A 23,443-nucleotide genomic window follows, 5' to 3' on the forward strand; every position below is an offset into this window, starting at 1 on the left:
TTTTCTCAATTTCCCCTCGACTGTTTGGGCATACATACAGATGAGCCCATGCTGCCAAAATTCACCCAATATGCCTACACTGTTTTTGAAATGTCGGAGGGAACAGCAGCACCTGGAAGAAACCCATGTAGACAAGGGAGGATGTATAAACTTCTTACGGATAGCATGGGATTCGAACCCAGGTCACTGGCACTGTAAAACTGTTGCGCTGACCAGTAGGCTAACTGTGCCGCCCTGTATTTCATCAGCCAAATCCTCACCCACTCACTTTCTCTGGAAACCTCACCTTGTCTACCTCACCACTTGCAGTGCCACCAGGGACTGTATCATCATAAGATTCTGATATATTCTCATCCATAGATTGTGAACTGTTGAGCCTCAACGCTTACCCTTGCATCTCACAAGTTAATTTTCTAAAACAAAAATGCCCTTTTCGTTTTTATTTTTCTCTCATAACAATCTTTAATGGACACTCATATTTTTCATTAAGACCTCCTAAAATCCATATTAGACAACACTCCACCCCCCACCCCCTCTCCTCCAAGCATACACTCCATTTTAATTTGCAATTTACCACCACAGAAAGCTGGTTTGTGTGACAGAGGATTTAGAGGTGGTTTGGGAGGAATTGCAAGATCGGGTTGCACACAAACATTTTAAAACACAGAATATTTGCAGGACTTTTGCAGAGTGCTTTTTTGCAAAAAAAGCAACAGCGTTGCAGCATACAGCTTGCCTGGGAGAGTATGTGATTTTTTGCAGGCAGACAGAACAATTTTGCTCTCAGAGAGGGAGGGTGTGAAACAGAGAGAAAGGAGACAGAAAACAGTTCCAGAAAGACAAAGCTGGCAAACTTTTGGAAGACTTCCTGGTCAAAGGAGAAGACTGGCTGTCTGAAAGGTGACCTGAAAGAAGGAGGATCATCTGGAGAACCCTGAAGGAGGCAAGTTTCGTCAGCAAGACTGATTCAACAGGAATCAGGTGCAGATGTCCTGGAACAAAAGGGAATCTCTCTTTGAAAATCACCAAGAACCCTCCTGAGTGGTAACCATTTGCCTGTTAACCACCAGAGACTGGTGAACTTTGTTAATACTAACTTCTGTGCACAGTACAAGAATTGCCTGCAACCAGTGAGATTGGACTGTGATCCAAAAAACTTTTCTTATCTTAAATACACATTACACACACCTGCACTTAGTATTAGTTAATGGACCTGTTGTTGTAGGAGTAATTCCAAAGTTACCCATGCAGGGTGTCTTGTTTTTGTTGGGGAATGATTTGGCAAGGATAAAGTTGGGTCAATTTTAAGATTGACAAATCGGCCTAGTAAGGATGTGGTTAAAGAGAATTATGAGATATATCCTGCAAGTGCAGGAACTAGGTCTATGACTAAGAAGCTAACAGCTGAAGAAAATCCAGTTGATAGAGATTTGCCCAATACTTTTGAGGTACTTTTGAAAGAACAGGGTCATTGTGAGAGCGAGGATTTCTCTTTGTCAAGGAAAGAGTTAATTCAGCAACAGAAAATAAATAAGGGAGAAAGCAGTAACTGAACAGGAGATTAAAGAAATGGCTTGTGGATATGACTTGGAGGGTGAATTGTTAATGAATCCTTATTTAGAGGATAAGGGTAGTGGAGAACAATCTGTATCAGAGGTGTTGGCTGTTAACATAGTGGAGTAAGTGGTGGATCATAAGATTATGGAAACAGAATCTTGTGATGGTAACCTTAAAGAAATCATTGTTCCTGTGTGCCTGTCTAACTCAGCAATTTTGGAAAAGTTAGGCCATCTTAAGTTATAAGAGCAGATGCAGTTGAAAGCATTACTTTTCAAATACACAAATTTGTTCCCTGATGTTCTAAAAAAGGCATCAGTGATTTACCATGATGTAGATGTAGAAGAAGCAAATCCCATAAAACAGCCCCCATATAGAATAAACATTCAGAGGAGTAAAATCATGGATCAGGAGCTGGAATATATGTTAAGGAATGACATTATTAGACCTTCGAACTCAGATTGGAGTTCTCCTTGTATTCTGGTACCAAAACCTGATGGAACTGTTAGGTTCTGTACAGATTATAGGGAAATTAATTCAGTAACTAAAACAGATGCTTATCCTATTCCAAGAATAGATAACTGTATTGATAAAATTGGCACAGCTAAATTTATTACTAAGTTGGATTTGTTGAAGGGTTACTGGTGTGGGTCTTTAACTGAGAGAGGAAAGGATATTTCAGCTTTTGTAACTCCATCCAGTTTATATAAGTATAATATGTTACCTTTTGGCATGAAAAATGCCCCTGCAGCATTCCAGAGGATGATTAATTCAATTATCCGAGGGTTAACTCATACAGATGCTTATATTGATGACTTGGTCACAAAGAGTAACACATGGGAAGAACATTTAAGGCACACATGTCAAACTCAGGCCCGTGGCCCAAATTTGGCCCGTGATATAATTATATTTGGCCCGCAAGATCATATCAAAGATGTATTAGAGCTGTCCCGCTGGCCGCCGCGCCAGTATAGCGCATGCACAGCTAATACTACAAATCCCAGAATGCTTTGCAAATGCGTTGGCGCTGGCCCGTCAGCCCGCTAATCGCCCCCCACCTCATCTCTTTACTTTCATTAGCATCTGCGACCTGTGGTCCAACTCACATGTAATAAACCCCTTACGGAAAATGGCCAAACGAAAGACAGAAAACAGGACCTTTCAAGACAGGTGGGAGACAGACTATATGTTCATCATTTTAAAAGACAAACCTGTTTGTCATTGAAGCAAGTGTTATTTTTTTGACTTGTTGGCTTGTGAAAAAAAATACATTTAAAAGGAGCTTAAAGGCTATAGAGAAGTATTATTTATTAAATATTTTATTTCTCATTTGTTAATGCTTCTTCTGGAAAGAGTTTAACCAAAACTATTAAACATTTATTTTAATAAGAAAAAGTTTAACATTACATATGTTGAAAGAAGAGAAAACATGCAGATGTTCTTGAAAATTTTCAATAAATATTTAGTTTGGCCCACGACTTAGTCCAAGTTTTTAATTTTGGCCCTCTGTGAATTTGAGTTTGACACCCCTGATTTAAGGCAACTGGACAAATTGTTTGCAAGATTATCCAAAGCAAACTTAATTGGTAATTTAGCAAAGAGTCAATTTGCAAATGCCACAGTAACATACCTGGGTTATGTAGTTGGCCATGGCAAAGTTGCACCTATTCAAGCTAAGGTGAATGCAATTTCTGAGTTTCCTACTCCCAATGGCAAGAAAGCAGTTAGAAGGTTTTTAGGAATGGCAGGATATTACATGAAGTTTTGCTGAGGTTGCTCTTCCTTTAACCAATCTTTTGAAGAAATTTGTGTGGACTAAAGATTGTCAGACAGCTTTAGAAAATTTAAAGGATATGCTATGCCATTCCCCTATGTTAAAGTCTCCTGATTTTGACAGACCATTTTCTGTAGCAGTGTACGCCAGTGAGAGAGCAGCAGGTGCAGTTTTATTGCAAAAATATAATGAAATTGACCATCCAGTTGCCTACTTTTCAAAAGAAATTCAATGTTCATCAAAAGAACTATTCCACTATTGAAAAAGAACTGTTGGGTATCATATTTGCTCTGCAGAATTTTGACATATAGCTTGGTACCTCCCATGAACCAATTGTTATATTCACTGACCACAATCCTCTGGTTTTTGAATAAAATGAAGAATAAAAACAAGATTGTTAAACTAAAGTTTAATATTACAAGAATATGATCTGCAAATTAACCATATCAGAGGAGTAAATAATGTGATTTCCGATTGTTTGTCAAGTTGTTCAAAATGATTGTGTATAAAGATACTTTCAAAATTGAATAACTGTACTATAACAATTTATATATTATGTATTATCTCTTAGTGATTTTTAAGACAGTTTAATTATAACTGAATTTTAACTCAAGAATTAAAATTCCCTTTAAAGGGGAAAGGTGTGATAGAGTATTTCGAGGTGTTTTGGGAAGGATTATTAGAGCAGGTTGCATACAAACATTTTAAAACACAGAATATTTGCAGGACTTTTGTAAAAAGCGCAACAAAGTTGCAGCATACAACTTGCCTGGGAGAGCATGTGATTTTTGCAAGGGGACAAAACAGTTACAAAATAGTTTTGCTCTCAGAGAGGGAGGGTGTGAAACAGAGAGAAAGGAGACAGAAATCAGTTCCAGAGCAAACTTTTGGGGTCAAAGGAGAAGACTGGCTGTCTGAAAGGTGACCTGAAAGAAGGAGGATCATCTGGAGAACCCTGAAGGGGGCAAGTTTCGTCAGCAAGAGTGATTCAACAGGAATCAGTTGTGGATGTCCTGGAACAAAAAAGGAATCTCTCTCTGAAGACCAACAAGAACCCTCCTGAGTGGTAACCATTTGCCTGTTAAGCACCAAAGACTGGTGAACTTTGTTAATGCTAACTTCTATGCACAGTACAAGAATTTCCTGCAACCAGTGAAATTGGACTGTGATTCAGAGAACTTTTCTAATCTTAAATACACATGACACACACCTGCGCTTAGAATTGGGGAGGGGGTGGGGAATTAAGTAGGTTAGGTAGGTTGATAGTAATAGGTTAAAGTTTAATTGTGTTTTCTTGTTCAAATATAATTAAAAACTACTTTTGTTTAAGGACCCCTTTGTGTTGTGGTGCATATCTATTGCTGGTGGTTTTGGGGGGGTCTTCTGGACTCCGTAACATTTGTGTCAGCAAAACCCTGCATTTAAATTTAAACATTTAAAAAACAATTGAATGCTATGGTTAAGATGGATCAAACCCATTCACATTGTAAAAAATTGATTTGATGTCATAAATAACAGATAGTCCACAATAAATCCAAATATTAATTCAGAAGAAACATTGTTATTCAGAGTGGTTAGAATGTGGAACTTGCTGCCAGATAATCTGGTTAGATCAACTTAAATTCAGAACAGTGAAAGGGGATTTTATAAAGATAAAGATCAAGAGTGAACTGGGAAATATGTTCGCTCTTATCGGAGAACAAAAAGTTGAGGCCACATTTAAAACTATGGGATTGGCTATTTGAGGAAAACAAGACAAAATCTTCCCTCTCAGTGGGCTGCAAATCTTCAGAAATCATCAGTTTGATTGAATATTTTAAGGTCAGAGGTTATAGATGCCTAATAATAAATTGGGTGAAAGGATTCCATGGGTAGATAAAATGCAGAGTTGAAGATACAATCAGATCTAACATGACTTCATTAAAAGACAGTAGTCTTCAGATTCTACTTTTCCTGCTGCGATGAAAATAAAGGCAGTGAAAGATTGTTAAGTATATTCGAAAGTAATCAATAGATATATTTTTGGGGTAATGAACTACAGTGAGAGAAAGCTCAATGAAAATTAACAAAGGAACTGAGAATGCTTTTGAGCTGCTCTTGCACAAATCAACATATTCAAAAGCATTAAGGTTGGGTACCAATGTCATGACTGATCTTGTATATGTTTTCTGTGAACTTTTTTGAATTGAAAACAGAGAGCTAGAGCATGGTGCACAAAACACAGTTTTTCACTGCATCTCTGTCCACGTGACACTAAACGATTTACTTAAGGCTTAGAAACACAATGTCCAGATCTCTGAGTTATACGAACAAAGAAGCCAGAGATGCAAATAGAGATAATTTATTTTCGAATTTTCCAGGGAAACAGATCAAATCCCACAATAGATTCACATCAATTTTAGAGTTATGGAGCTACATGGCACAGATACAGGCTCTTTGGATCACCGTATCTATGCTAACCTTCGCACCATCTACACTCATCCCATTTACTCACATTAGGTTCATTGTCCTGGCGACTCAAGAATGTAGTGAGCATACCTGCTTCAACCATCTCTTATGCATCTGTCTGATTCCAATCACACTTTGTGCAAAAAAAATCTCCTCAAAGCCCCTCTAAATCTCTACCCCTCGTCTTAATCCCCGAGCCTCTTAAGGAAAAAGCTTCTCACTATTTAACCTATGTATCCCTCTCATAAATGTTGTATACCTCTATCAAGTTATCCCTCAGGATGAACTGCAGGGGCTCAATGTACATCATTTACAGCCCCTACCCCTCCATCAACTACATCTCTAACATTGACTGCCTTGGAAAAGCAGGCAATATATTACATCTCATCCCACCATAGACACCTTCTCTTCACTGCCCTCCAAGCTAGAAGATTCACAAGTGTGAGATCATGCACCCCTAGATTCAAGGACAGATTATTTTCTGCTGTTACCCAACTTCTGAATGATCCCAAAATATTAAAATTATGTTGCTTTTACTCCATCCAAACTGATATTTCTCTGTAACTTTGCACTTTGTAGTCTTTTATTTACATTAAGTGTCTGCTCACAAAACATCCACTTACACTGCATCTTTGATACATGCAACAATAAAGTTGACCAATAAGAAAACGTGCAGGAGTAAGATAGATCAGCTAGTTGAATGGTGTCTCAACAACAACCTTGCCCTCAACTTAGCAAAACCAAGGAACTGATTGAAAACTTCAAGAAGGGAAAATCAGGAGTACACAAACCAGTCTTGATCGAGGGCTCAGCAGTAGAAAGGGTAAAGAACTTCAAATTCCAAGTTATCAACATCTCAGATGATCTCGCCAGCAGTTATACTTTGTTAAGAGTCTGAGGAGATTTGCCACATCACCAAAGACTTCCAAATTTCTGTAGGTGTACCATGGAGAGGATTCTGACTGATTGTAACACTGTCTGGAAAGGAGGTGCAATGTACAGGACGGGAAGAGGCTTGCGCTATCATGGACATTGGTCTTCACTCCATAAGAGCATCTACAAGAGGTGGCATTTCAAGAAAGCAGCCTCTCATGAAGGAACTCCCCACCCAGCCCGTGCCCTCTTCTCACTGCTGCCATCAAGAAGGAGGTACAGGAGCCTGAAGATGAACACTCAATGGTACAAAACAGCTTCTTCCCCTCTGCCATTAGATTTCTGAATGGACAATAAACCATGGACACTACCTCACTTTTTTCTCTTATTTTGCACAAATTTACTTTTTTAAAACGTATGTGTATTTTATAGCATTTTTTTTTCCAATGTAAAGCCATGAATTTCGTGACACATATTCTTGACAATAAATTCTGATCATATCTTGTTCTGAACATCTCCACACAACTTGTTTAATCTCTCCTTTTAAGTGAAATGCTTCAATTTGACAATGTCCTGATGCATCTGCTTTGTACTGTCTCCAATATATTTACATTCTTTCCAGTGTTTAATAAACAAAATAAATCAAAGTCAAAAAGCAAAGAAATCATTCTAAGTCTTGACATGCTATCACTGATTCCAATCTGTTAAAATGCATCCTTTAGCGTTGAGTGTCCTGTTTTATAAAAGATGCCAAAATAAAATGATAAAGACATTTTTCTTCATATCACAGTCAAAACACGTTAGTTATATGAAGTGATTAAGAGATGGTTGAAGCAGTAAAACAGAAAAATAAAAAGCAAACAAATCCTCAAAATTGCACAGAGGATTTCTATAGTTAAGGAACAATTGTGTGCCTATCATGGAGATTCAGGCAGGCAGCATAAAGTAAATAATATCAACAAAGTCCATAGTTATGAATATGCTTTGCCCTTTCTTTTTAAAACACAGGGCATAGAATGCTTCACTGCATAATCTGCAACAGATTAGAAAGGGAAGAGTTTTTATTTTTATGCATGGGGAAAAAGGCAGGAGAATGACATTAGAGTCATAGACCATGGAACATATCCTTTCAATTCAACGCATCGACGTGTTCAAGGAATTACATTCATTTTTCTAAACTCAGATCTGTAAGAGACTGGCAAAACAAAATATAAACAAAGAATCTGGATCTTTACTGATCTTAGTTTATACTTACCAGCTCCTATTTACAAGGTAATTCACCAGTTCTTTCACACGCTTGTTATCAATCATATATTGCTTCAGAGAAGGAAAGAATTTTGATCCAATAAGCATCTCGTACTGTTTCTTGTCTGCAATGTTGCCTAACGCCAAGTCCTTAATCTTCAAAGATTAAAATAGATTTATTAAGACTTCTTTTAAAACAAAGATTACCGTCGATTTTAAATTGTGTTTTTAAAAGCCTTGTAAATAATAAAAACAATACTTTAAGAATCAAGGGTGGCAGGGTTAGTGGAACACTGTTACAGTGCCAGCGATTGAGACAAGGGATGATGGTAACAAGAAAACACTGAACTCTGAACCTGGTTATTGAGAGGCGGGGGTCAGGAGCTGCAAATAATAATGAGCTTTTTGTTATATACATGACACATGTGAACGGAAATTCTTTTTTTATTTTATAAAAAAATTAAATTCTAACTTAAACTATTTTAACCCACACCTAATCTAAGAAAAAAAAGCAAAAAAGACTGAGAAACCTATCTTGAGAATTTATTCATAAAAAATAATCGACTGGGCTTCACCAACAAAGAGAACAGAAATAAATATAGTCCGGAAGGGAAAATAATCACCAAATCTCTTCAAATTTAACAGAAGTATCAAATGTACACTCCTAACTTTCTCTAAACTTAAACATGTTGATAAATCAAGTTAATCCAAAATCGAAACCAGGGCCAAAATTAAATCTTTTCAAAACTTCAAACAGGCATTTCCATTTCACTATATCAAAAGCCTTTTCTGCATCTAACAACACTACACATTCTGGTGTTTTAAGCAATAGGGAATAAATTATATCCATTAATCTACAGATACTAAAATGTGAATATCGATTCATTATAAATCCTGTTTAGTCTAGAAAGATAATCTGAGGAAGAATATTTTCCAAACTATTAGCTGAAAATCTTGGTAAGAATTTTAGAATCAACATTCAATAACGACATTGGTGTATAGGAAGCGCAATCAGAAGGAATTAAGGAGATTGACGCTTCATAAAATGTTCATGACAAGATTCTAAAAAGATTAGAATCACTAAATACCTTACAAAGTCGGGGAGTAAGTATATTAGCAAAACATCTAAAAAACCATCTGCACCTAGCACTTTGTCAGAATGAAGGAAGGAAAGTGCTTAAAAAATTTCCAACTGTGAAATTGGAGCTTCCAATAAAAGTTGATAATTAGAAGAAATTTTAGGGATATTCAACTGTTGCAGGAATCTATCCATAGAGACAGAATTGTCAGGAAACTCAGATTTATATAAATCAGATTAGAATTCCTGAAATGTTTTATTCATTTCATCATGATCAAACACAATGGTTCTGTCTTTTTTACTAATTTTAGTCATCTGTCTTTGGCCATAGCTGATGTTCATCGACCAGCTAACAATTTACCACGAACAAACTTTTAAGTTTAAGAAGTTGGCTTTCAATACAGTATGTTAAAAGTAAATCACATTGCGTTTGAAGTTCTACTCTTTCAGCATTAGGGATCCTTGAATATACCCTATCAATTTCTTTAATCTTATTATTCAATAATAATAATTCTTCTTTTGTACGTTTTCTTAACCCAGCTGAATAGGAAATTATTTTTCCCCGAAGGTATGCTTTAAATGTATCCCAGACAGTTAAACTCAACATTTCCTCAGTTAAATTTGTTAAGAATAAGAGGTTTGCTCCTTAATAAACTCTACAATTTTTTCATCTTGAAGTAAGGTTGAATTAAACCGCCATTGCTAGACTCCAGAAGTGACATCAGAGTGTAAAAGAGAGTTTCAAAGATGCATGATCAGAAACAGCAATTGTGCCGTAGGCACAATCTGTTACCGATGGAACTTAATTGATTCTTCTTTGGCTTGGCTTCGCGGACGAAGATTTATGGAGGGGGTAAAAGTCCACGTCAGCTGCAGGCTCGTTTGTGGCTGACAAGTCCGATGCGGGACAGGCAGACACGGTTGCAGCGGTTGCAGGGGAAAATTTGTTGGTTTGGGTTGGGTGTTGGGTTTTTCCTCCTTTGTCTTTTGTCAGTGAGGTGGGCCACCACTTAATTATCAACAAAGAAATAATCAATCCTGGAATATTGATGATAAATGTGTGAAAAAAGAAAACTCTTCATCATTAGGGTGTAGAAAACACCCTACATCAACAAGTTCATAATCCAACAAAAAAGAATTGATAAAGTTAACAGATTTATTAGGCATCAGATTTGAAAACGATGCACTGAAACTCTTACTTGCTCTAGCTGTCTGCAACTGGATCCTTGACTTCCTTACTGGCAGGCTGCAATCAGTGCAAATAGGCACCATTACCTCTAAATAGCACATTGTGCTTATTAACAGTTGTAATGGGATACTGTATTGGTCCAAATCATCCAAATAGTCGAAAACTCACCCTATCACTAATATAACTGCTAAAATATTTTTCATCTATCAATGATGAAATAATAGTAAGGGTTTTATTTCCACTTCACTTCAACTAGTGGATACTTTATTTATAACTTGAGTTCTTGCAAAGATTAAAATCAAAATTCTTCTAGTGCTCTACACATGTATTATTTATTTTTAACCTTGGTTGCTTGTTAATGACCCAAGCCAGGACCTTGCTTGCTACCAATCCCAAGGCCCAGTGTCCACTTTAAACAATACCAAAGCACAACCTGCTATTGACACCCTGTCTTTACTTGCTACTTTAAATTAATAACTTAGTCCCAAATTCTATGATTTCTGGCACCATAAAATATTTCCATTATTATTGTTTGATTCTAGCCATTTAATTTTTCAGCAATGTCCTTACCCTGATTTCCAATGCACTTAATACTAGGATTTTCATTGCCACTAATTTATCAGTTCATATTTATTGTCAGAGAACATACATGACATCACATATAACCCTGAAATTCTTTTCCCTGCCGACTTTCTTTTGATCGATAGTGCAAAAAAACTGTACTCAAGAAAAGGTACAACTACAAAAGAGAAATGTAAACAAAAACATATAACATGATAATGGGCCTTTCTGGCTCATGAACCTACAAGCCCCGTACGTTTTGAAAGGTGGGAGGAAACCCACACAGTGACTGGGAGAATGTCCAAACTCCTTACAGGCAACACCAGATTCGAACTCGGGTGACTGGTGCTGTAATAGCATTGTGCTAACTGCTATGCAAACCAAGTGTGCAATACACAAAATAAATAAATATTCATCAAATAATGTGCAAAGTAATAGCCCTTAAATAAGTCTCTGAGTTTGTTGTTTTGGAGTCTGATGGTGGACGGTTAGCAACCGTCCCTGAACCAGGTGATACAAATCATGAGATCTCTTCAAATCATTATAATTCTGACAGCAGGCTTCTCAAGAAATTAAGCATCGACTGAAAGGTTTGCTCATCTCGTCATTCAGATCTTTAGGATAATGTCCAAACAACAACATAGAAAAAACTTATAATATCAGTTTTCTTTGCTTCTGTATGAGATATTTTACCTTGGATGCATATCCTGCAACCTCTCCAGTTGTCATCTGATCAGCAACTTGCTCCAAAAGGGTTACCGAATCAACTGACAAGAGAAATCCCTTCAAACAAACAGAGATAAATATTCAACAAAATGTTTTGAACAACTTATGTACTAAGATCCAGGAAAATGCCCAAAACTTCTATATTCATTAACATTTCCAAAGTAAGAAGGAGGTGGGGTCAGTCACAGGTATGTTGGTGTCAGTTGTCTTTAAAAAAAGATGTAAATGCTGGAGGAACTTAGCTGATCTATTTATCATCTATAGGAGACAGAGATATATTGCTGAAGGTTCTGGCCTGAGCCCCTTCTTCAAGGTAAAATCAGAAAAAGGCAGAAGCAGGACGTCTCAGAATTCAAACAATGGGGGGAGGAATCCAAACCAACAAAAGGCGTTAACTGGATGTGATAAGGGACTAGGTGGAATTCATCATGTCTGTGCGAAAGGAGACCCAGAATGGAGAGACGACGGGGGAAGCAAGGGGGTGGGGTTTTAACAAAAGCCAGGGAAGTCGATATTAATGCCATCCAGTTGGAGAGTGCCCAATCAGAAAATGAAGTATTGTTCCTCCAATTTATGGGTGGTCTTAGTCTGAAAGTACATGAAACCATGGAGAAACATGTCAGCAAGGGAATGGGATGGAGAATTGAAATAGGTGGCCACTGGGCGATCCACGCCATTGCGGAAACAGAGCTGTGGTGCTCAACAATACGATCTCCCAGTCTGCATCCAGTCCTTCCGATGTATACGAGATCATAGTGGGAGCACTGGATGCAGTAGATGGTCCCTGCAGATTCACAAATGAAATGGTGCTTCACTTGGAAGAACTGTTTGGGGCCCCAAAAGGTGCTAAGGGAGGCGTGGGCACAAGTGGAGCATCTCCTGCAGTCACAGGAGACCCCAAGGGGACGATTGGTGGGGAGGGAGGAGTGGACAAGGGAGTCACGGAGGGTCCCTGCAGAAGGTGGAGAGGGGAATATGTGTCTAGCGGTAGGATCTTGTAGTAGTTGGTGGAAATGGTGGAGGAGGACGTGTTGGATGCGGAGGCTGGTATGTGAGGCGGCGAAGGGGTCAGGGCAGATGTGCAGGTAATGGAGGATATGTGGGTGAATGTAGAGTTGATGGTGGTAGAGGGAAAGTCACATTGTTTGAAGAAGAAGGACATCTCTGATGATCTGGCATGGAAGTCCTCATCCTGGGTGCAGATGTGACAGAGATGGAGGAATTGAGAGGAGGGAATGGATCCTTACAGGCGACAGGGTGGGAAAAGGTGGAGTCAAGGTGGCTGTGGGAGTTGGTGGGTTTGTAGAAGATGTCTATCAAGTATTTGTCTCCTGAGATGGAGACAGAGAGATGGAGGAAAGGGAGAGTGTTGCTGGAAATGGACCAAGTTGGAAATTGGCAGCAAAGTGGATGAAGTCATAGGTACATGAGGCAGCACAAAGTAGTCATCGATGTAGCGGAGAAAGAGATGAGGGGGGGGGTCTTGCCTGTGTAGGCTTGCAGCATGGATTGGTCCACATAGCCAACATAGCAAGCATAGGTGGGGGCACATGCAGGTACCCATGGTTACCCCTTTAACCTGGAGAAAGTGCAAAGAGCCAAAGGGAAAGGGTAAGGACAAGTTGTGTCAGCCAGAGGAAGGTGGTGGTAGAGGGGGACTGATTGGATTGTCCAGAAACAAAGGGCTTTGAGGCCTTCAGTATGGAGGACGGAGGTGTGTAGGGATTGGATAGCCACAGTAAATATGAGGTGATTGAGTTCAGGGAACTGGAAGTTGCTGAAGTGATGGAGGGCGAGTGAAGTATCCCGGATGTACATGGGGAGGGACTGGACCAGGGAGGACGAGTCTTTATGCTAGGGAGGAGGTGTTGGCACAAGTGGAGCATCACCTGCAGCCACAGGACTAGGTCCCCACCTTGTCCCTTGTAAAAATTCCATTCCATTCTCTCAGTTCCTCCATCTCCATCGCATCTGCACCCAGGACAAGGACTCCTTGCTAGATCATCAGAGACGTCCTCCTTCTTCAAACAACGTGGCTTTCCCTCTACCATCATCAACTCTACACTCACCTGCATATTGTCCATTACCAGCACATCTTCCCTGGCCCCCTCTGACCCCACATGCAACAAGGGGAGGATTTCTCTTGTCCTCACTTACCATCCCACAGCCTCTGCATCCAACATATTCTCCTCTGCCATTTTTGCCATCTACTACACGATCCCAACACTAGACACATATTCCTCTCCCCTCCCCGCCTTCCACAGGAACTGCTCCCTCCGTGACTACCTTGTCCTCTCCCTTCTTCCCACCAATTGTTCCCTTGGGACCCACCCCTGTGACCACAGGAGATGGTCCACTTTCACCCACACCTCCTCCCTCAGCATAAACATGTGAATCTGCAGGGTCATCTACTGCACCTGGTGCTCCCACTGGGAGATCATTTTGTTGAGCACCTTGGCTCTTTCCACCACAATAGTGTGGATCTCCCAGTGGCCACTTATTTCATTTCTCCATCTCATTCCCTTGCTGACATGTCTGTCCATGGTCTCCCCTGTAAATTGGAGGAACAACACCTTATCTTCCAATTGGGCACCCTCCAACTGGATGGCATTGATATCAACTTCCCTGGCTTTCGTTAAACCGTCTATCCTCACCCCCTTGCTTCCCCCGTCGTCTCTCCATTCCCGGTCTCCTTTCGCACAGACATGATAAATTCCACCTAGCCCCTTATCACATCTAATCAACACCTTTTGTTGGTCTGGATTCCTCCCCCATTGTTTGAATTCTGAGACTTCTGACATATCCTGCTTCTACCTTTTCTGATTTTACCTTGAAGAAGGGCTCAGGCCGGAAATGTCAGCCATATATCTCTGTCTCTTATAGATGCTGATTAGACCAGCTGAGTTCCTCCAGCATTCTGGTGTTTTTAACTACAATCACAGCATCTGCAGCCTATCGTGTTTGCCTAGTTTCAGGTGTCTGCTTGGCAGTGGTAATATGACATCCCAATGAATTCTATTGCTTTTATTGATTAGAAACTTAAAATAAACTTATTAGCCTAAAAAAAATAACATGATCAAATATTAAATTGGTGAGTTCTCCCTAGGATTTTATTTAAATATTCATTAAGCCTCAGATTTTCAGTATTTCTTCCGGAAAACAAATACCCTGCAAGTTACAATTGTATTGCTTCAAAAATCACATACCTGTATTTGTTGTTTCTTTTTTTCTGAATAAGGGATAAGTAGCAGACAACCTAGAGCAAATGCTGACAGCTCCAACTGAACATATTGTTTAGCAATACCAATTAGATCAAGATCAGGTAAAACAGGACATCTAAGATCAGAAAATAAATAGCATAATTTTCATTATATCATCAAACAAGTTAACATTAACTTTATCATGTCAGCTTGCATAGCAGAACATGGACTTCGTTTGAACACGGTGCATTTACACTGGAATAATAAAATTCATTCTGTCAACAAAATACAGCTTAAATTGGAGACTGTTCCATCACCCACTCTTCTGCATCCATTGCCTTTGCTCCTACCCTGTGCGGGGGGGGGGGGGGGGGGAAATAAACTTCTTGCTGCCCTCACCTCCCATTCTACCAACACCTTTGTTCAACGATAATATTGTGTAACTTACAAAAAGAGGTCAACACCCCCAACTGGTTTTTCCCTCTCCACCAACAGCCACTTTCCTTTTCACAGCACATTCTATGCAACCACAGGAAAAGCCTTTCTTGTCCTTTTACCTCTTTCATTCCCTGTCAAAAAACTGCATGTTTTTACAGAATGCTGTTTCATAAGGTGGCACTTGTACAATAAACTTGACTTGATTTATCCAATGCTTTGACGTTCAGGACAGGAATTGTTACAAGTTCTTCCATGCAGTTTGAAACAAACCATCTATTATCCAATATTCCCCACACTGAAGACTAATGCAAAGTATGGGATAAAATGATCTGTCCTTGTTTACCATCATTAGATCCCTTGTCTCACTCTTCAGGGACTGCACTTCTGTTAACTATCCTCTTCCTTTTTGATATTTAACTCAGACAAGTGTGAAGTTATGCCTTTTGGGGAATTAAATAGGACAAGATATACATAGTGAATGGCAGGGCCTCAGAGTTTTGAATAACAAAAACTCAAGGATAAAAGTACTTAGTTAACTTGAAAGTCGCAACATAAACAGACAAGGTGGTGAAGAATGTGCACGCTTTCACTGGACAAAGCATTAAGTGCAAGAGTTGGGATATTATGTTACAATTGTACAAGGCACAAATGACGCTGCACTTGCAGTATTGTGTGCAGGACTGATGGCCATGCCATAGGCAGAATATGATGAAGTGAGAGACCACACAGGAAAAATTAACATAAATATTGACAGGAGCTGGTTATAAGAAGAAGTGACAGGAGAGACTTGGACTATATTTTCCCTGGAGTGAAGGAAGCGGAGGGGTGAACTCACACAAGTTCATAAAAGCAGCAGAGTATCGGAGATGGACGGACACAGATTTGTTCCCAGTGTAGGGAAGTTTTAATCGAGAGAGTATAGGTTGAAGATGAGAGGGGAAAGATTGAGGGGACATGAGGGAGAAGTTTTTCCACACAGAGGATATGCAGAACAAGCTACAAGAGGAAGAAGTAAAGGCAGGTACCTTGTTTAAAAGATATTTGGTATGTCAATAGGAATGGTTTCACGGGATATAGAGCAAACGTGGGCAAGTGGCACTAGCTCAGGTGCCTCAGATGCACAAGTTAGGCTGAAGGGCTTGTTTTTAATGTTGTAAAACTCTAGGCATCCTTATAAGCTCTTACTGTTTATTTTGATATAACCAGCAAGTTGACTCTCATAATTATTTTTTCCATCCTTGTGTCTCCCCCTTTGGTTTCTGAAAGATTCGCAATTCGTTGGTCTATCACTCACTTTTGCCACTAAGTATGCTATTGCTTAAGTATTTTTCTTGCCCCTCTTTGCTGGCCATAATCTCTCTCATTCAGTCTTTATAAATGAGAGAAATGTCTGCTGAGTAACTATGATGCTTCTCAATTATCTGCCACTGCTCATTCCTACCACAAGCCTTTTGTTTAGTTTATTTTCCCAGTGCACCAGAGACAACTCTACTTCAGTACCTTTATAATTAGCCTTATTTAAGTTGAGTACGTTTTTGGACTACAGCTGTTCACCCTCAAATTGCATAAGAAATGTTACCATGTTTTAATCACGACGGATCTGCGACGCTAACTGTGTCCTCCAGCTATTTTAGATTGAGGGCAAGCAAGAAAACAAATGTTTGCCTTTAAATGCTATTAAATTTCTCAGACTGTTAATATAACAAGCTTGTAAATAAAACAACTTATAGCTAGCTTCTCTATAAGTAATTAAATACATAATGCATGAATTTCAAACAGATTTCCCAAACGAGAAGAATGAAGAGGTTCCATAAATACAAACAGAATTCCTAGAGCTCTACCAAATTTTTATACTGTTTTTGATTTCCTGGATGAAAAAGAGACATTAAAATGGGCATTAATAAAGTTAAATTGCAATTGGGCATAATAACCAATCTTTATTTGGTAGCACTTACTTGATCAAGAGCAGAAATGACTCATAACAAGCCTTCAGTTGTTTTGGACTTGGCGGACACGAGGCTGGATTAAAAAAAAATGTAGGTAATTTCAAAGACTTCAACAACAAGAGTGATATCAGTTTTTAAAATGGTATTTCCTAAAGATTTGAAAGCAAGGCATATTTTAAACAGCATTTTAAAAGGTATTTTATTTAACAATCAAATAGTCATAACGTGCCAGTTGTTAGGCAGCAATGTGTTTGAAACTAGTACAAGTTCACCAGACCAGCCCAGCTTGTATAGCTTGCTCATTTTAACTTCTGATTCCATTAAGGGAGAGAGCTTTGCTGCATCTCTTTTCTTATTTTCCGTCATGCCATTCATATTTCTTCGGCATATATTGCTCAGTGCCATGGGGATAGTATGATTTAAAACCTGAAAGCGTGGGATAGAACTTTGAAGATCACATGTGGTAATGATCATGGCCCACCGCTTGGCTCAAGTTCACAGACACTGCAGCGTCCAATCACAACCACCAACTCCCAATGCCTCAACAGCTTACCATAATTAATGTAAAGTTGGTGAACAAAGTCTTCCCCATAACACTGCCCAAAACAGGAGATAAAGACCACCTGACCTTGACTCCTGCCCCAAACAGAAGGGGAAGGAATGAAGGAGGCACATATGTTAAATATACACTTCTGTGGTTTCCTAGAATTTAGAAGAGTGACTTGAAGACTATGTAGAGTTGGAAGTGAGAACAGGAAGTCTAGCTGTGTCTGGTTTATTCATGATTAAATCTGTCACACAGAGACAGTACACTAATTTAAATATTTTACATTGCTTTCCTTGTTTTAAAAGGGAAACAAAACCTATTTAACAATATAATTTAGTTCATCCAATAATTACATTTTGCATTATCTCTGACCTTGGTATCCACTTGTATTATCCAAAAAGCTCAACAGATATTGTACATGTAGAATTTATCCATGGACTTACTGAAGATATTACTTTATAACTCATTCAGTCACATCTGCATCAACTCTTCTTTAACCATAGGACATTTTTTTTTAAGAAGTACACCCTGTGCATTAAAACTCTCAATCATCCCCTCAAATATCCTGAAATGTGATCCTCTATCTGAATCTCTTACCTATCTATATTCAAAAGATAATGCCTGGCATTGTATATCTCACCAATTAAGAAATATTCTACTTTTCTATTTTTCTGTTGACATCGACTCTATTTTGCTTCATGCACACTCAAATGTGGCGTCTTTTATATTTAATATATTAGTTGAAATTTCTCTTGTGTTAAACTTCTTCTGCAACTATCCATTTAGACATGCGCCAAATGGACAGATTTTTGAATGAAAATATATAACCATTAATGGACTCGTCCCTCTTTGCCCTGGTTCCAATATCTGGCAGTGTGCTTGATAAAAATGATGCAGCAAACTGCCTCTCATTTCAGAAAACATGGCTTCCCTTCTACTGCCATTAACCTAGTCCTCCTCTGCATCTCCTAATTTCCCACACATCTGTCCTGGCCCCAACCCCACACACCCACATCCCCACCACCCACCTGCCCTGCCCAATATAACATGAAAGGACAGGGTTCAATTTGTCCTTACCTCCCAAACCCACCAGCCTCTGCATCCAACATATTCTCAGCAATTTCTGCCACTGACAATGGGATTGCACCTCTGGATACATTTTCCATTTTCCGTAAGGATCATTCCAGCCGGGACTCCCTCATCCACTCATGCTTTTCCATCAATCGCCTCCTTGGGACTCCTGTGACCTCAAGAAGTGCTACATTTGCACCTCCTCCCTCACCACTATTTGGGGTCCCAAACAGTCCTTCCAAGTGAAGCAACAATTCACTCGTGAATATATGGGGGTCATTTACTGCATCTAGTGGTCTTGATGCAGCCTCTTCTACGTTGTGAAGACAAGACGCAGACTGGGAAATTGTTTTGTTGATCACCTTTACTCTGTCCACTGTAACAGCAAGGACCTCCCAGGGGGCAACCACTTTAATTGCACACACCATTGCCACACCAACATGTCTGTCCATGGCCTCACATACTACCAAATTGAGTCAACCTGCAGACTGGAAGAAGACCTGATATACTTTCTTGGCAGTCTCCAACCAGGCAGTGTTAATATCAATTCTCTAATTTCAGTTAAGTTCCTTTCCCCGTCTCCATTTCCCTCCCTTTCTCCAGCTCTTCACCCCCTTCCCATCCATCTCCCCGAAGAGTTATTTTTCTTTGCCTCTACCTTCTCCTTCCATTACCTCCTCTACTCTCCCTCTTGTATCCACCTATTACCTCTTACCCGTATACCTCCCACTCCTTTTTTTTAGGCGTCTGTCTGATTTTCAACATTCCTGTTGAAATATTCAGGCCCAAAACATTGACTGCCTTTTATTTCCTATATATGCTTCATGATCTGTTGAATTTCTCCAGCAATTCTGTGTACTGAACTAGATCCTAGCACCTGCAGATTATCATGCAAAGCTTCATGTTCAATGACTCAATTTGATTTTGAGATTTAATACACTGTTAAGAAAACTGAGGTCCTCCATCAGCCAGCTCCCCACCATGACTACCAGCCCCCCACATCTCCATCGGGCACACAAAACTCAAAATGGTCAACCAGTTTACCTATCTTGGCTGCACCATTTCATCAGATGCAAGGATCGACAATGAGATAGACAACAGACTCGCCAAGGCAAATAGCGCCTTTGGAAGACTACACAAAAGAGTCTGGAAAAACAACCAACTGAAAAACCTCACAAAGATAAGCGTATACAGAGCCGTTGTCATACCCACACTCCTGTTCGGCTCCGAATCATGGGTCCTCTACCAACATCACCTACGGCTCCTAGAACGCTTCCACCAGCGTTGTCTCCGCTCCATCCTCAACATCCATTGGAGCGTTTTCATCCCTAACGTCGAAGTACTCGAGATGGCAGAGGTCGACAGCATCGAGTCCACACTGCTGAAGATCCAGCTGCGCTGGGTGGGTCACGTCTCCAGAATGGAGGACCATCGCCTTCCCAAGATCGTGTTATATGGCGAGCTCTCCACTGGCCACCGTGACAGAGGTGCACCAAAGAAAAGGTACAAGGACTGCCTAAAGAAATCTCTTGGTGCCTGCCACATTGACCACCGCCAGTGGGCTGATATCGCCTCAAACCGTGCATCTTGGCGCCTCACAGTTTGGCGGGCAGCAACCTCCTTTGAAGAAGACCGCAGAGCCCACCTCACTGACAAAAGGCAAAGGAGGAAAAACCCAACACCCAACCCCAACCAACCAATTTTCCCCTGCAGCCGCTGCAACCGTGTCTGCCTGTCCCGCATCGGACTTGTCAGCCACAAACGAGCCTGCAGCTGACGTGGACTTTTACCCCATCCATAAATCTTCGTCCGCGAAGCCAAGCCAAAGAAGAATTAAATGTAATGTGCATTACCTACATCATTCCAGCATCTGCAAAGTATCTTAAAAAGGCTGATTCAAACAATTGCATCTCCAAATGGATTTTAAAATTGGAAGCTTATTACAAAAGAAGCATTTCTTACCTGAAAGGAAAGGTGCAAGTATCACACTGCGCCATGCTCTGGTAAAATTGGGAATCTATTTAAAATAAAATATATTTTTCAATGTTGAAAAAAACAGCACTTAATTACTGAGTTGTACATTTATGAGTTTGTATATGAAGAAACAAAATTTATTTTGAAGCTTAAAGTAGGTAGTATTGACATAGCTGTATTCTATTCAGGATTGGAAAAACTGACACTTGCTTGCCAGAATTTCATGACCAATTTGTTTAAGGTTCCCTCCGCTTTTGAGAGCAAAAATTAAAAAGGTGAACACTTGCTCAAGTGAACACAAAAAAAAAGTGTATTCAAGTGGAAAAAGTATCGGCATTTCCAAGAGAACATGAGAAGATTAATAAATGTATGAGAGCAGTAACAGAAACATGGTTCCCAAGAACAGCCTGAATTTGTATTAGGTAGGTGAATTAATGGTACAAAAAAAATAAATGGCTATGATTAAGCTAGAATTAAGACGTGTAGTTGCAAAGAGATTAAAAAAAGGGGAATTAAATATGACAGGATGTTTATAAGATGCAGACAAAATAGAAAACATCAGGGTAGACCCGATAATAAAAGGATGGAATAAATATAGCAGAGGCGGCTTGGAGCTCATTAAAGCAATTAGTAGAATAGTTTTGGATAGAAATAAGAAAAAGAGAAAGGCATAAATCATTTTTGGGAGCTATAGACAAGCACCCAACTACTTTTGACAATGAAGGGAGGCTGCTATCAGTAAAATGCCAAACAAAAAAAATGGTGTTCAATGATCTATCAATGATTCAGGTGAGGGGTCACGTGTAATGCACCCAAGTTTTTAGAAGTCACAGGGAGATGTGGTCAGACTTGTACAGATGGAATATTAGGTATAAAATTGAGGATATCACCTTTGTTAGAAAAAGCAGGAAAATCATTTTTTTTAAAATTCTGACATTGAATGAGGTTGGTACTCAGAGGTACATGGCTGTTTTGGTACAAGGGAAGTGATGTATTGGCCTTTCCTGCAAGATGTAAGGTAAAAACATCATGAGATGGGACTGGAGAAGGAGTCACCCAGTACTAAGGAGTAACAGGATGGTGTGACCTTGTACGCTCAAGATAAGTTTGGCACTAACAAGTTGATGAGCAGCAGACTAACAGTGAAGGGTAGCAACAGCTTATTCATTGGACAGTGTAATGGTATGATAATTTACTAAGTGCGTGTCCTGGGGTATAAAAAAAACACCACTTGCTGATATCGTTAGAATGCGCCATCTCCAACTAACACTGTTAGTTGCAAGTGTTACAATCCGGTAATAAAGAACCTTGATTTCGACTCAGTCTGGTGTCTGACTCACTCATTCTTCAACAAAGCAGACCTAACAAAGAGGATCAGAGTTAATGAGTGGACAGTTCTTGATTCTAAGGGCTCTGGTGTGGCCATATCTGGAATATTGGGTAGGGATACCAAATGGTACAAGATAAAATATATGCGATAAAGTAAGTGCTTACTTTGAGGGTTATTAAATGCTGAGATGCCAGGTTGTTGTAAGAGGAAAGATTAAGCAAACTGGCCTATATTAATTTAAAAACCAAAAGTCTCATTAAAATGTACAATATTTCAATGTGGCTTTTCAATGTCGATGCACAGTTGACATTTTCCCTGGCTGTTGAAATTAAAGGATAGGCCATTCATGTCAGAAATGATGAATCTTTGGAACTCTATCCAAGAGCACAACAGAAGTTGAATAGTTCAGTGTAATCAAGACAGAAACCCACAGATTTTATCTATTAAAGGAAAATGTCGTTGAGGTGAAATATCAGCATAATGGTTTTAAAGCTGATTCAGGCATATGAGGCCAAATGAATTGCAACTGCCTCTATTTCTATATTTTTTTCTCACTTGTTTAAATCTTTCTCCTCACAGCTTTATTTTTCACTTTGCTTTGTATCATTCGTAATTTTTTTTTTTTTCTTCACACCATAAATCACAATAGCCATGATATACACTTTTCTTTTCCACACATTTACAGTGACTTTTTCTCCCCCCCCCCTCCCTCCTCCCAAGCCACCCCCTCTCATCCATTTTAGGTATACAATCTAGGTTGCATTAATTCAGTCAGACAATGTTGTCATTCAACAAAAATACACCAGAAATTCTACTGAGTCCATTCTTTTCTTTTCTTCTCCTTCCATCAACTTAGGTAATGTTTGTTCCCGGTAGGTTTTCGCTATTGTATTTAATGTAAGGCTCCCATACTTGTTCGAATATTTCAATATTATTTCTTAAACTATATGTTATTTTTTCTAATGGAATACATTTATTCATTTCTATATACCATTGTTGTATTTTCAAATTATCTTCCAATTTCCAGGTTGACATAATACATTTTTTTGCTACGGCTAGGGCTATCTTGACAAATCTTTTTTGTGCATCTTCCAAGTCAATTCCAAATTCTTTATTTTTTATGTTACTTAGGAGAAAGATCTCTGGATTCTTTGGTATATTGTTTTCTGTTATTTTATTTAATATCTGATTGAGATCATCCCAAAATTTTTCTACTCTCTCACATGTCCAGATTGCATGAATTGTTGTTCCCCTTTCTTTTTTACATCGAAAACATCTATCTGATACTGTTGGGTCCCATTTATTTAACTTTTGCGGTGTAATGTATAGTCTGTGTAACCAATTATATTGTATCATACGCAGCCTCGTATTTATTGTATTTCTCATCGTTCCAGAACATAATTTCTCCCATGTTTCCTTTTTTATCTTTATTTTTAAATCTTGTTCCCATTTTTGTTTAGTTTTACCATTTGTTTCCTCATTCTCC

At 39.2% G+C, this 23,443-nt stretch overlaps 1 protein-coding gene across 1 annotated transcript in view; it reads right to left on the reverse strand.

Moving 5' to 3' along the window:
* Positions 1 to 23,443, reverse strand: part of kntc1 (kinetochore associated 1) — a 207,699-nt gene that overhangs the window by 6,495 nt on the left and 177,761 nt on the right. Inside the window, exons 58-62 of the mRNA XM_069933231.1 lie at positions 20,616 to 20,670; positions 17,045 to 17,108; positions 14,658 to 14,787; positions 11,419 to 11,508; positions 7,908 to 8,053 (exon numbers count right to left, since the gene is read on the reverse strand). Coding sequence (XP_069789332.1) covers positions 7,908 to 8,053; positions 11,419 to 11,508; positions 14,658 to 14,787; positions 17,045 to 17,108; positions 20,616 to 20,670 — 485 coding nt within the window. The remainder of the gene's footprint in view (positions 1 to 7,907; positions 8,054 to 11,418; positions 11,509 to 14,657; positions 14,788 to 17,044; positions 17,109 to 20,615; positions 20,671 to 23,443) is intronic.

This window comes from Narcine bancroftii, chromosome 4 (genome assembly GCF_036971445.1).
Source record: "Narcine bancroftii isolate sNarBan1 chromosome 4, sNarBan1.hap1, whole genome shotgun sequence".
NCBI lineage: Eukaryota > Metazoa > Chordata > Chondrichthyes > Torpediniformes > Narcinidae > Narcine > Narcine bancroftii.